At 39.4% G+C, this 14,798-nt stretch overlaps 2 protein-coding genes across 2 annotated transcripts; one reads left to right on the forward strand and one right to left on the reverse strand.

Annotated features, from left to right (window-relative positions):
* Positions 1–4,921: 4,921 nt before the first annotated feature.
* Positions 4,922–5,668, reverse strand: LOC112091040. Its single transcript, XM_024163755.1, has one exon. It carries the CDS (start codon positions 5,666–5,668, stop codon positions 4,922–4,924), a length of 747 nt encoding a protein of 248 aa, XP_024019523.1.
* A 5,471-nt stretch (positions 5,669–11,139) lies between these two features.
* LOC21390645 (UPF0481 protein At3g47200) lies at positions 11,140–12,942 on the forward strand. Its single transcript, XM_010095223.2, has one exon. It carries the CDS (start codon positions 11,269–11,271, stop codon positions 12,859–12,861), a length of 1,593 nt encoding a protein of 530 aa, XP_010093525.1. The 5' UTR covers positions 11,140–11,268; the 3' UTR covers positions 12,862–12,942.
* Positions 12,943–14,798: the final 1,856 nt, after the last annotated feature.

A 14,798-nucleotide genomic window follows, 5' to 3' on the forward strand; every position in this document is an offset into this window, starting at 1 on the left:
ACTCTTTCCAACGATGTGGGAAGAAAGATGTCACACAAGATGTCACCTTTAAAGAGCAATTAGCAAAATAGGCCTTGTTTTGAGAAAGCTTTGATCGTTTTGAACACATTTTTCTCCATCTAGTAACTTAGGATTTGTATCTACTGCAGAATTATTGCTTCAAATTTATCATGTTTGGGTGGAATATTGGACAGGGGAAATTATGTACTTGTCTATTAAGGTAGGGCTAGGAAGAGCCTTCAAGTTAAAGGCTATGTTTCCCATCCAACATCTGTCAACACACGCCATTAGAAAGAAGAAGAATTATGAAGTGGAATAAAAAAAACTCTTTTATTGATAGGATAAAGCTTTTAACTGTCGGATTATATTATATTAAAAAACGTATGACAATCTAAGGAGATTTAATAAAAGTCTGACTATTAATAATTAAGTCGCGCTAATAAAGTATCTGATAAGTGCACGAATTTACACTTTTAATAATTATAATTATCAAATTATTTTATCAAATTTGTGATTTAAATTTAAATATTCCTAAATCTAGAGGATTTAATTTTAATTAGATTTATTTTAGAGAATTATGAAGTGGAATAAAAAAAACTCTTTTATTGATAGGATAAAGCTTTTAACTGTCGGATTATATTATATTAAAAAACGTACTAAGGAGATTTAATAAAAGTCTGACTATTAATAATTAAGTCGCGCTAATAAAGTATTTGATAAGTGCACGAATTTACACTTTTAATAATCATAATTATCAAATTATTTTATCAAATTTGTGATTTTAATTTTAAATATTCCTAAATCTAGAGGATTTAATTTTAATTAGATTTATTTTATTTTTTAGGTTTTTGAAGAAAACAATTGGATTTGGGCTAGTTTACCAAACAAAACCCAAAAGTTGAGCCCAAGAAAAGCCCAAATCGGCCCATCAGCCCATCGTCTAGCCGAGCCGAGCCGAGAAGCCGCGAGCCCATCCCAGCCGCCACGTGTCGATCACTGCCAAGGTCCCCTCTGCCGCGCCGCAGGTCAGTGGGACCCAGCTGTCCCCGCGCATACGCGCGCTTGGCGCGCACGTCGTTCCCTCCGGGCGAGTTCTCCTCACGAGCGCATCAGGCACACTTCCTCTTTCTTCCGCGTGGGTCCCGTGTGCAGCAGCTCTCCAACCACGTGACGCCACGTGGTCCTATGCCAGCTGCTCCCCCGTTGCTTCCCCACGCTAGTAAGCGCGCTTTGCGCGCACGTTCTCCCTCCCCGCGCAAGTTTCTCTCCCGCGCGCGTCCACTCTCCCTCCACGTGGTCCAGCTGTGCACCACGTCTCTCCCGCGCGTGAATCACGTTGCGACACGTGTCCCACTCTTCAGAAACGTGATGGTTTTTCTCCCTCGATTAAGCCTTGTAACTTCTTAATTAGGATCCAGTTTTATGCTTTTTAGCATTCTTAAAACTTTATAAATAGGGCCATTGTCAAAGTGATTAGGGGGGATTTTTAGAGCCTAAATTCTCATACATTTTCTCTTATTTTCTTGTTCTTATTCTCATACTTTCTTTTTAGAATTTTATGAGAATTATGTGCAAGCTAGGCTAGAGTATTTAGGTGAGGCTAGAGATGATCTTATATGTGTAGTGATCTTATTTGGATTTTTTATTCTCCAATGGTTTGTAAGTTTTATACATTTGAGTAAATAATTTTCTTTTATCATATTTCTTCCTCTTATCAATATATTTTATTGTCAACTTTCATATAAATCTAGTCAAGCTCTTTTTATGTGATTGTTGCATTATATTATATATTGATAGATATTGTTTTATGAGTAGTCTTTTACTGCATTATTGCCAACGGTATATTGTCGCTCTTAGATTTCCAATAAGATAATTTTTCCTAATTCTAAACGTTAGAATTTTATTTACTCGAATACATTTTTAATTCATATGTTCTTCAAATATTTATTTTTCGATTGTTTGTTTGGGATGTGAAACTTTCAATTGAGTCAATTTATGAATCAAAATCCAAATAGGTGAACAAAGCATATAGAGGATTCTCAAAGCCTTACCACTTTTATTTATTGAATTTTCTCCATTTTAAATTGTTCAAAAAATCATCAAAAACACTCATTCATTTTCTTTGTTTGATTGCTTACTTTCCTAACGCTTTTTATTTGCTAATCATTTTTTATTCAATTTAACACTTCCTCGTGGGATCGACCGTTCAAATTGTACTACAATTGACCGCTTATTTTTGTACACGTTTGGGCGTAATCAGTACCTTAAGATAAAATTCTCCTAAAAGGAAAAGAAAGTTTCTGGCTTCATATATCTCTTCCCCACCTTAACACAATTGCAAGAAAGTTATTGTTAATAGTAGAATTTCGTCAATAAGATTACGCCGGGTTATCTCTCGGTGGCCCGTTGGGTTACCGGCCAAAACTTGTTATATACTTGGATTTATACAACTGGCTGTGTTTATTTTTGAGATATATTGTAAGATGTATTGATTTGTTGTTAGAACGGAAGTAAAGAGGCACACGAATTTATAGTGGTTCATTCTATAAAAAAGAGCTACATCCACTAGTCCTTTGTATTTTTTCTTTTGTACTTTTAAGATTACAAAAAAGCTCTCTCCTTTCCTCTATGGGCCTTTGCCCTTTTTATAGCCTATAGATTACATATGGGTCTCTTTTTGGGCGGACTGTCACAGGGGGGGTCCCTTGATGGTTTCTCTCAAGTAGCTTATTATCCTACATACCTAGACCGTAGCTTTTCAGCACTTTTTGGACTGCTCACTCACCCACTTTGTCCATTATTGCGGCTCTGCGATCCTCTGTGATTCTCATTGGTTAATTCTAGGCAGTTTATGGGCAGGTAATCATTTCCTGTGTTACTGACCTTCTCCAAACCCAAACATAACTTAGGGATTTCCCCTTGTCCCCTCAGAGGCCTTTCTTGGGACGTGGACCCATATTCATGCTGTCTGCCCTCAGCGCTTACACTATACTTCACAGGGCGCGACCTCTGCCTTGGTCGACCTCCTCATGGCGCCGCTTCTACTGCGAACACATCACGCATGCCTTGATTGTATGTAGTGTCGACAGTTGTATGAATCGTCCCATACGATCGGCCTTTTCATCAGATGGCGGAGGGGAAAATGAGCTTTAGGCGTCGACCGCTACCTGACGTAGTGGGTTTTGAGCCACGTGGAGCATGGTCGTCATCTGACGTGTCAACGGATATTTTCCCACATAACAGTCTCGATCTTGGAAGGATCTACAGAAATTTCTTGTCCTGATATCACATGTCCAAGGAACTTCACTTCCGTCAGCCAGAAGTCACACTTCTCTTTCTTAGCATACAGCTGGTGTTCACGAAGAGTCTAAAGAACAATTCTCAAATGCTACTCATGTTCTTCTTAAGTCTTCGAATAGACCAGGTGTCATCGATGAAAACAATCACGAACTGATCTAGGTGCGGCCGGAAGACCCGATTCATTAAATCCATGAATGCAGCTGGGGTATTCGTCAGCCCAAAAGACATCACCAGAAACTCGAAATGTCCATACCGAGTTCTAAAAGCAGTTTTCAGAATGTCTTCCTCCTTGATCTTTAGTTGATAATATCCTGACCTCAAGTCAATCTTAGAGTAATATTGTAATCCACCCAACTGATCGAATAACTCATCGATCCTCGGCAGCGGGTATTTATTCTTCACATTTACCTTATTCAATTGACGATAGTCAATGCACAACCAGAGTGATCCGTCGTGCTTCTTCACAAATAATACAGGTGTACCCTATGGAGAAGTGTTATTCCTTATATACCCTTTTTCCATTAGCTCCCCGAGCTGCTTATTCAATTCCTTCATTTTTGCAGGTGCCATTCGGTAGGGAGGAATAGAGATAGGAGCCATTCTCGGTATCAAATCAATGCCGAATTCAATCTCCCGATCCGGCGGTAATCCGGGTAACTCATCGGGAAATACATATGCGAACTTATCCACCACAGGAATTTCTGCATTATTTCCAATTATCTCGGGTCCCCCTTAGAGCAAGAAGGAAAGAAAAGCAAGCCAGGTTTCTCTGTCCCCCAACGCTATATCGCAATAGTCGTTCTTCTATGACTGGGTTCATGTCCACTTGATAAGTGATTACCGCTCCGGAATTGTTCATCAAAGTTACTCTCCTACGGTAATATTCGACAATCGCACTGTATCTTGCTAACCAATCCATTCCGAGTACCACGTCAAACAGACTCATTGGAAGGATTAGTAGGTCAGCTCTCAATCGCTCACCCCCAATCGTGATTTCACACGATCTACACATGTTAAGCACCTCCACACATCCCAGTGGGGAGTTCAACATCATCGGGGTTTCCAAATTCTCAGCTTTCAATTTCAAAGTTTGTACAAAAGCACTTGATATGAACGAATGGGTAGCACCAGTATCAAACAATACATGTGCTAAAGAATGAGATATCAGAATCATACTCTTTACCACCGTATTGCTGGCCTGTCCTCCAGAACTGCATCCTGTCAAGGTATAAGCTTGTCATTGCGCTTTCCCTTTCCCTTTATCACCAATATTAGGCCGTTGGGTCCCTGGCCTATATTGTTGCGGCAGAGGTATCTGCACTGGTCCTGACGCTTGAGGTCAAAACTGTGGATATTGAGGCAGATGATAAGCTAGCACAGAAGGGTATGGCATTGGCATTGGCAGTTGTGGCTGATAAGGCGGCACAAACTGCGGTGGTCTTCATTGATCGTAAGAAGCCTCACTCTGAGATTGCTGAGTCGGCAGCTGATTTCGATTTGGACAGTGCCTCCTAATGTGACAAACTTGCCCACAATAATGGCAATTGGGTCTATAAGGACCACTTCTGTCACTTCTAGAGAAACCACTGCCACCACTGATTATTTCTCCGCTAATCTGACCCTAATTGCGGTTTCTTCTACCACTCCGTTGTGGCCCACCTGAAGCAGAAGGTCCACCAGAAATAGAATCTCGACCAGCTGCTTCCTTGCTTTGCTGATAAGATAAATTGTCTTGTTCCACGCTTGTAGCAGCAGCCACCAGGTCTTGAAAATTTTGAATTCTTAGAGCCACCAATGGTCTCCTTACAGAATTCTTAAGACCCTTCTCAAACTTAAGGCATTTCAAATGCTCAGACTCCACCAGAGATGGCGCAAAGCGGGACAAGTCATTGAATTTTGCCTCATACTCCCTCACTGACATATCACCTTGTAGCAAGGACATAAACTCCATTACTTTCTCATCTCGGTAACTCTGTGGGAAGTTTTGTTCATTAAAGATAACTTTAAACTGCTCCCAGGTCATTCCTGCAACATTAAGCCTTATCCTCACTTGTTTCCACCAAGTACTTGCTTGGCCTTCCATCTTATACACCGTAAATTCTACCCAATACTCCTCCGGCACTCCCATAGTGTTCAGGTGCTTTACGATGGAATCAAACCAGTACTCCGCTTCTTGGGGTCTTCCCTCACTATTGAATGTGGGGATATGTCCACGTATAAACTCACGGAAGTAACTCTGCTTCCTATCCTCAGCCGGTAGCTCATTCTGAGCTCGAGTGGCCATGCCTTGGAAAGCAGCATACATAGCATCCATGAACTCTTGATTTTGTGGTGCCGGTTGGTTAACAGATTTACGACGCGGCGGCATCTCAATTAACTGAAAAGAAACTAGACTGTTTAGTAGATTTCTGATGTCACACATGTATGTACAATCATGTGGTTCCTAAACCTAAGGCTCTGATACCACTCTGTCACGCCCCAAAGCCGGGGTCGGTGACGTGGAGGCTCGATTAGGGATTAAACGCGATTAAGAATAAAATATTAAGGAAATTCCCAAACGAGCCCCACATTTAACTGAAAATAAACTACGAAGAAGAGGTACTAACTTTGAGCCTCTGACATCTCTCAGGGCTTCACCCACAGGATACGCAGCATTGTACATACATGAACACGTAAATAACATTATAGACATTAACCACAGTCTAGAAATCTAAATATTCAGAGTTTACAGAATTTATAAATTCTTACATTTGTACACAGGGAGGATGAACATAATTCTTACCAACTCAAGTAGTAGCAACTAACTCAGCTACTCCGCGCTGCTCCTAGAGTTGCCTGGGAGGGGTTTATATTTATAAAATAATAAAACGTGAGCGAAAGGCCCAGTAGGATATATTTTGAAATAACTTTGTAAATACGTAAATAAATGAGTAAACAAGTAAGAAAATAAATAAGTAAAAGAATAAATATAGACATTCAGTTCCAACACAACAGCCGGAACCTAACATCCTTTTTCTCAAAGGAAATATAACTGAAAATCTCTGTATTACAGGCATCAACAAGTAATTTATACTATGATAAATTACTTACACAACCACATGCACAAGCCATATCACCCCGGGCCAGGTTTCGGGTCTTGCCCCTAAGGATGCACTCTTTACATCCTATCTAGGCCATCAGCTGGTTTATCAATTTGCAAGATCTCTTATCTTAAGAAATCATTCATTAAACTTTATGAAACAGTTCATTATACTCCCTAGAACTACAACAAGCCATGGGGGTTAAAACGTTTTTCTTTCGCAAACATGCCCCTTTCTTTAAAACATTTGCAAAGACAAAATTCTTTTGAAAACAGCCTCACAAAGGAAGGGATAAGAAATCCTACCTCACAAATATCAAACATGGCTAGCGTTGCACTATTCCAGTTTTTGCTTCCTCAAAGCCCCTCAATCCAAGTCCTCAGCTAGCACTGATACAAAACCACACTTTAGGATCTAATTCTCATTCTTAAAGCAATTCAATACCAATCATACACTTCAATTTCCTATTAGTGTGCCATAATTCAATTACTGGTTTCACAAACCATTTCATGTTTCAAATCATCATTCCAAGGGTTTTCAATATCAAAACATGGATTAAGAAGCTAATCCATTCACTCTAGGTCCCCAAATGAAGCTAATTTGGGTTATCCTCGAAAACTGAGGTCAAAACAGGGTTTTTCAACAAAACAGGATCAAATCCCCTGTACATCGATCGACCGGTGACAGAGCAGTGCAACACCACCGGTCGACCGGTGGTGTGCACTTCGGTCGACCGGTGGACTCAGTGTAGTCCGGTCGACCGCATAGGTCGACCTGTGAAGAATAGCAGGGCGAGGAAACTCGCCAAACTAGTTTGAAAACCTGCAATTTCAGTTTCAAATCAAAATATCTCAAAGGAAAACTACTAGATCTGGGTTCTAAATACTAAATCAAGTCCAAAGAATCCAAGATCTCTAATTTCTACCATGGTTTTACTCAAAATCCATCAAAATCTATTTCAAACCAAAAATAAGTTTTTAAATCTGAAAAACTTGAGATTCAAGAGAGGTTTTTCAAAAATCTTACCTCAAAACCTTTTCTTAGCGTTGAAAACTTCTTGAAAATTTTCCTTTGGCTCGAAATCCGGTTTAATTTGGTGAAGATTTGAACGTGAGAGAGAGGAACGAACGAGAGAGAGAGGGGGAGAGTGAAAACGACAGGAAAGAGAGAATGCACGGGATAGAAAAAGGAAAAGAAGAAAAAGGAAAAGAAAAGAAAAATGGACAGGTATCAATTATTCAAAATGACAGTCCAGAAATGTACCCACACACACTTTTGGAATAAAATATAATTACTGAGAAGATTTAAATACCTTGAAATTATTTAAATTTACACATCAGAAACATTTACTAATCAATAATCAATTAATTAAACTAGATTAGGCACACTAATAAATCTTAATTACCTTAATTAATCTCATTTAATTCTTCGGGGTGTTACCCTTTTTAAGATAAGGTCCCCTCAGAAAAATCGTCTCCGTCTGACCTTTTTGTTGTAGTAGCGCCCTGTTCTTTGTTGGTAAGCGGCGAGTCGTAGTTGAGAGTCGATCCTTTTTTCTTCCAAGAGATCGAGCTCTCTGTTCATTGCTTCGACGTTTGCGTCGTCCTCGTGCGCGACCGTTCTTAGTGTCGACGTTTTACTTTCCACGGGGAGTACTGCCTCGACCCTATACGTCATAGAGAAGGGTGTTTCGTCTTGTCCCCTCAGAGGCCTTTCTTGGGACGTGGACCCATATTCATGCGGTCTGCCCTCTGCACCTACACTATACTTCATAGGGTGCGACCTCTGCCTTGCTCGACCTCCTCATGGCGCCGCTTCTACTGCGAACACATCACACAGGCCTCGACTGTATGTAGTGTCGACGGTTGTATGAATCATCCCATACGGTCGGCCTTTTCATCAGATGGCGGATGGGGAAATGAGCTTTAGGCGTCGACCGCTACCTGACGTAGCAGGTTTTGAGCTACGTGGAGTATGGTCGTCATCTTACGTGTCAACGCATATTTTCTCACATAACAGTTATGTACCTTTTTCAATGATCTTTTTCCATTTGCTAGTTGAGTTGACTTTTTCAATGGACCTTGGATGCTCCAAACCAAACTTCAAATGAATCAGAGTTTGAGAGGAAAAAAAGTTATATGTGACTGTTTATAAAAACTTTTTATTGTAACAAAACTCAAATTTTAAATTTAAATCGGTAAAATGAACGGGGTCAAAGAGTATTCAGATCAGTTCTAATAGTGGCAGAAGCTTTTGTGTTTTCAGTAGTTAATTAACTTCTAGAGGTTGAGCACAAAAAGAAAATGTCTAGAGATCACAATTGCTAAAATACATCATGGTTTTTGTCGTTTTCTTTTGTGTCATGAGAATGGAAGGCTACTCAAGCAAACCGTATATACCACCACTAAGCAAACTTAAATGGATTAGTTAGGAGAATATCATAATCAAACAATTAGACGTTTTATTGTGTATTAGTTTGGTCCACTGCTTTCCTTTAATGACCTTTATGAAGCACGTTTCCTCTGAGAGCTTTTTTTTTCCTGTTCTTTATTGGGTCAGAACAGAGAAAAGACCATCTTCTGTAATTTTTTTTTATTTAAAAAAGCGAACTAGGAAGGGCGTATGTATAGGCAGAATTTTTTTAAAAATTGCAATGAAAGGCCAAAGAGAAAGGGAAAAATAAAGCACAGAAAAGAAAAGAATTAAATCATACACTTCATTAGAAACATGACAGATCATAAGTCACGGTAGAATAAAGTTAAAGAAAATAAATTCTGACCATCTATCTAATTAAGTATCCAAAAAGTATTTAATCAATCACATAATGGCACAACATTTAATGGTTCAATTATTAAAACAAAAGAAAGTAAAAGAAGAGATTTCAAAATTTTTAAATAACCTAGTATAAAAGTGATTGCTTAGACGCTATTAAACTTGAACACGTGATATTAGTCCGCAGACAGTTATTCTGGTACATCTTTTTGGTAGGTACAATGTTCTAGGCCTTAACCATAAAATTGCTTGTTCCCCACAAATTTCCTCAAGACTTGCTTTTATGGGCTCTGTATGTTTTCTACTCTTTTATAGCGTGAAAACCATGATACATGCCACTAAAATTTCAGCCACGAGATGATGGGAAGAAATGATCTAGCAGTTAAAAAAAAAAAAAAAAATGTGGTCAAGTTTTAGCTTGTCAACTACTTGGATTTCTTTTTTTCCATCTTCAGACTACTTAAATTAGACTCCATGATATACCCATTAATGTACCACAGCTTTTTTCCTTTTTATGATATTGTAGGTCCATTTGATAGAATTTTTACTTTTAGTCAATAAAAGAGAAAAGAGGTAAAAGTGCGACTTTCAGTAAGTGTTTAAAATAAAATAGCTTAATGGATTAAAATAATTACTAATTAGAATGAAGTTCATAATGCTTTAACGAAGTTTTGGCACAAGTATTAAAGTCTTCTCAAAAGTTTTTTTTTTTAATTTAAAAAAAGTCTCATTTTGTGGTTTTGACTGGAAGCTTTTTTGAAAAGTAGAAGCGCTTCTCATTTTGTGGCAAGGTGATGTTCAGCGCTGATTGGTTAGATAAATGACATCAAAATTTACGAGGTAATTTGAATCCTTATTCAGGTATTTCTTATTTTCATATTTTCTCTTTTCTGTTTTTGTTTAAAATTTTTTCTTTTCTTTTCTAAAGCACTTGGAGTGGAAGAGATGTAAATTTAATTACAAATATAAAGAGGACGGAAGTTATGCTGATTGATGAGGCTTACCTACATATTTTACAGTACATGCCTGAAAAAAAAAAAAAAAAATGCTACAAATTTTGGCTGGGTCCCTGGCTGCCTGGCAATAGCTGTGCAATAATTTAGTCTGGCCTTGTGAAAAACTACATCGATAAGTTATTCTATCTAATAGTTTTATAATATAAAACCGATCCAGCATCCAGTCACTTCATATCTATAGAAAAATAAATAAATATTTTCCACCGATAACCTGAAATTATAATTGAGCATTAGAGTTGAGCAGTGAACGTGTTTGAAGTCTTTGAAGCACAAACTAAAAGCATTTAAAGTGCGCACAAATTCACAATTTATATTTGATATATGACCACTATTAAGCACAAAGTCTTTCAAATAATAAAATAAAAAATAAAAATAAAAGATCTGAACCCATCTTCCTTGAAGTTTGTAAGGTCTGACCAAGCTGCTTTTATACATTCCCTTTAAATTTGAACTTGAAAGATTCTTTCCACCCTTGGCATGCTTTTTTGCTGATGACAAGAAGATTTCATAACAATATGCAAAGAAATAAAACAAAATCATGCAACACAAAAGCATAACAAGAATGAAAGGAATATCTCATTGGGAGATACATTTTTTAACCCTCAAATTTTCATTAAGTTTCGTTAAATTATCATATCTTATTTAATTTGATAAGGTTATGATTTATACTAACAGATAAAAATTATACATGAACTTAATCTGACGGTTAAAAATTATATCCTATCAAGAGGATCGCATAATTCTGTAAGAATAAAGCCTTAATGTAAGAATAGAACATTATACGTAAAAGTCATCTTTACGTTGCTAATTGAACAAAAGAGCAAAGGGGTCCATGTGACCATGACTTATGTATAATCCCACGAAGGCTACAAGGCTATTATTAAAGCATAAAGTTATAATATATATCTAACCTAATCTATAACATCATTTAGCCAACAACCTTTCTTCATTATTAGCGCCAGAGATGGCTTTTTAGGGAATAACAAAACCATCTCATTTGTACTTTTTGTTGCTTGGAAGGCTTTTTTTTATTATTTTTTATTATTATTTTTTTTTTCAATCTAAACACAAACCAAATCCCAGAATAGAGTTTCCTAAAGATGGTTGCTGTATTCAACAAGGAGCTCTTGAGTTGGTACTTGATCACCCTCAAACTCAGAGAAACTGTAGAGTCTGGAGTTGCAGCCACGCCTAGCTCTGTCAAATCCATTGAATTCCCTGATCAGCCTCAACATGTCCAAAAACAGCAACAAGAACCATCTGAATCCCTCCAAATTGTGGTAAGAAACGACAACGAAAACGACGAAGAGGGCCTAAAGTCGCCGGAATCCGAGTGGGTGATCTCAATCAAAGAAAAGCTAGAACAAGCTTGGCAAGATGATGTAGCAGGATCATGGACAAACCTCTGCATTTATAGAATTCCTCACTACTTGAGAGAAGGAGATGACAAGGCCTATTGCCCACAGATTGTCTCCTTGGGGCCTTATCACCATGGCAAGAGGCGCCTTCGCCAAATGGATCGCCACAAGTGGCGTTCTCTCCAGCACATACTCAAGCGCAACAATCAGGACATCAAGCTCTACCTCGACGCAATCAAAGAGCTCGAAGAAAGAGCCCGCGGTTGCTATGAAGGGTCAATCACCCTAAGCAGCAATGAGTTTGTGGAGATGATGGTGCTCGACGGCTGCTTCATTCTAGAGCTATTTCAGGGCGCTGCAGGCGGGTTCAAGCACCTTGGGTACTCCCGAAACGACCCCATCTTCGCGATGAGAGGGTCAATGCATTCCATCCAAAGGGACATGATCATGCTTGAGAATCAGCTGCCACTTTTCATACTCGATCGCTTATTGGGGCTGCAGCTAGGAGAGCCTAATCAGACTGGACTAGTAGCCAAACTAGCACTCCAATTCTTTGACCCTTTAATGCCAACAGATGAGCCATTGACAAAGAGTGGCAGGAACAGGCTGGAATCATCAATTGGGTACAGAAAAACATTTGATCCGCTATCCGAACAAGATGGTCTCCATTGCCTTGAGGTCTTCAGAAGAAGTCTCCTTCGAAGAGGGCCACAACCTGAGCCAAGAGTCTGGATCAAGCGCTGGTCTCACGGCAACCGTGTCGTGGATAAACGGAGGCAACAACTCATACATTGCGTCACGGAGCTAAGAGAAGCCGGGGTCAAGTTCAAGAAGAGAAAGACTGATCGGTTCTGGGATATAAAGTTCAGCAATGGGATACTCGAAATCCCGCGCCTCTTGATCCACGACGGCACGAAATCCCTCTTCCTCAACCTCATTGCCCTTGAGCAATGCCATCTTGATTGCAGCAATGACATTACTTCCTATGTCGTCTTCATGGACAACTTGATCAACTCTTCTGAGGACGTGGGGTACCTCCATTACTGCGGAATAATCGAGCATTGGCTCGGCAGTGACGCTGAGGTTGCTGATCTCTTTAACCGGCTATGCCAGGAGGTCGTCTACGACATCAATGACAGCTATCTTTCGCGGTTGTCGGCCGAAGTTAACCGCTACTACAACCACAAGTGGAATGCCTGGCGTGCCAGCTTGAGACACAACTATTTCAGCAATCCTTGGGCCATCATTTCATTTTTTGCAGCGGTTATCTTATTGTTGCTAACTTTTGCTCAGTCCTTCTATGGAATTTATAGTTATTACTACCCATCACATTAAGATGCTTTTTTTTCACTTTTGGTTGGACAGATGAACAGTTTTTGACACCAAATTAAAGCTTACGGATTGCTTGGTTTTTGTGTGACTTAAACAATGAGAGTTTCTACAAATATCTGACTGCTATTATAATAAGCTTATATTTTCTTCCAAGTTGGGAATGGTGTTCTATGTGTCTGATTGTCTTGTGTATCTAAGATTTTCGAGAAATTCCCAAATGGGGTTTGGGAATCTGATCTCAAAGCATCATTTTCGTATACCACATTGCGATTTGAAATTTGAAATGGACGAATCGAATAGAGGTGCGTGATATTCAATTATACAGTCTTGGAAAAGAAAAGGCAAGCAATTTCGCAGCCACTTTATATGCCTTGGAATAAGAATTTTGATTATTCGAGCCAATTGCTGAAAAAAGAAAAAAAGAAAAAAAAAAACCTTCGATTGTTTGTACCTGAATGCTTGTTTCTTCAGAGACGTTGAAAAAGGAAATGGTTGGAATCATTTCAACCTCCGCCGGAGCTAATTTCTGCGCCGTCGATTGTTAACTCTCGGCCCTTGTCGTCCTAATGTGTGTTTCCGTTTTTCGGATTAACGTCGTTTCTAGAGTCGATGTCGTTTTACACTTGTTGCCTACTTTGCCTTTTCATGTTGTTTCGGACTTCATATTAGTTCTTTATATTAACGTCGTTTCTCGAGTTGGCGTCGTATTAGCCCAATCCATGGTGCCCAAAAATGGATCGGACATGGTGCACTTGGCTATTGGGTGTTTAAAAAAAAGGAGTTTTCCTATTAGAATTTTAAAAAAAAAGGAATAGCCACAGTTCTTTATCTTTTAGTTATTAGAGCTGTATCAAAAATTATTTATTTTATATATTTTTTTAATTTTATTTAATTTTGATCAAATTCAACAATTAAAAATTAACGCTATTTATAGTTTGGTCTATCAGAAAAGTTCTCTAAGAAAAAGAATTCTCAACAATTACTATAAATTGACATTGTTCTTGATTTTTTTTTTCTTTTCTATTGATATCTTAGGGATGGCAATAGGACAGGAAGAGGTCAGGGTCGAAAACACTCCTCCCATCTTAATATCTTACCATACTTTTTCCCCATATCCATCCTCATACCCACTTAACATAAGGCGGATTCAGGGTCATAGAGGTGTCAAATGGGCCGGGCCGTCCATGGACGGCCCGGCCCAGCCCGTAATAGTGTCTAATTCAGCACGGCCTAGTTCGTTACTATTACGGGCCGTGCCGGCACGGCACGTGTAATGGACTAGGCTGGGCCTCAACTTCTCAGCCCGCGGCCCAAGCACGTGGAGGCCCGCGGCACGGCCCTTATTCGGCCCGGCCCAAACCTTAATTCGACCCTTATTCAGCCCGGCCCAAGCCCACGAAACAGCCCATTTCATTTGGTCCAGTGGGCCCTTTGCGGGCCCAACATTCGGCACGTGACGGGCCTCCCGTTTGGCACGTGATGGGCCAAACGGGAGGCCCGTCACGTGCCGAACGTTGGGCCCGCGAAGGGCCCAACGGAAAAAAATCAAATTTTAACCCAAAAATCCCCTATAAATACTCCTTAATTCCACCATAAATCCCACACAACAATTCACTCTCATCTTCTCATCTCACTCTCATTCTATCTCTCAACTTGTCTCTTTGATTTTGATTCTAAGCTTTTTTCTCGCGTTCATTCATTTTTTAGCTCTTTCATTTACAAAGTTCTATCAATTTTCAGAAAATGGCCTCACCAAACTTTCCTGATTTCATTGCTCTTCCTGAGCTTGGTGAGGATACATTTTTTGAGGAAGAAATGATGCCTTCCAACCCCACCCCCACTGAACCAGAAAATGCTCTGGTGGATAATGCTTCAGTATACAACGAGGAAGCTGGAGAACGCAGCAGAGGAAAAAGACCGCGAACTTCTCCGGCATGGCA

The sequence above is a fragment of the Morus notabilis genome, unplaced genomic scaffold (assembly GCF_000414095.1).
Source record: "Morus notabilis unplaced genomic scaffold, ASM41409v2 Scaffold1139, whole genome shotgun sequence".
NCBI lineage: Eukaryota > Viridiplantae > Streptophyta > Magnoliopsida > Rosales > Moraceae > Morus > Morus notabilis.

Excerpts from the sequence above, each read along its gene's own strand:
- LOC112091040 (XM_024163755.1), bottom strand. The coding sequence starts at position 5,668 with ATGCCGCCGCGTCGTAAATCTGTTAACCAACCGGCACCACAAAATCAA.
- LOC21390645 (XM_010095223.2), top strand. The coding sequence starts at position 11,269 with ATGGTTGCTGTATTCAACAAGGAGCTCTTGAGTTGGTACTTGATCACC.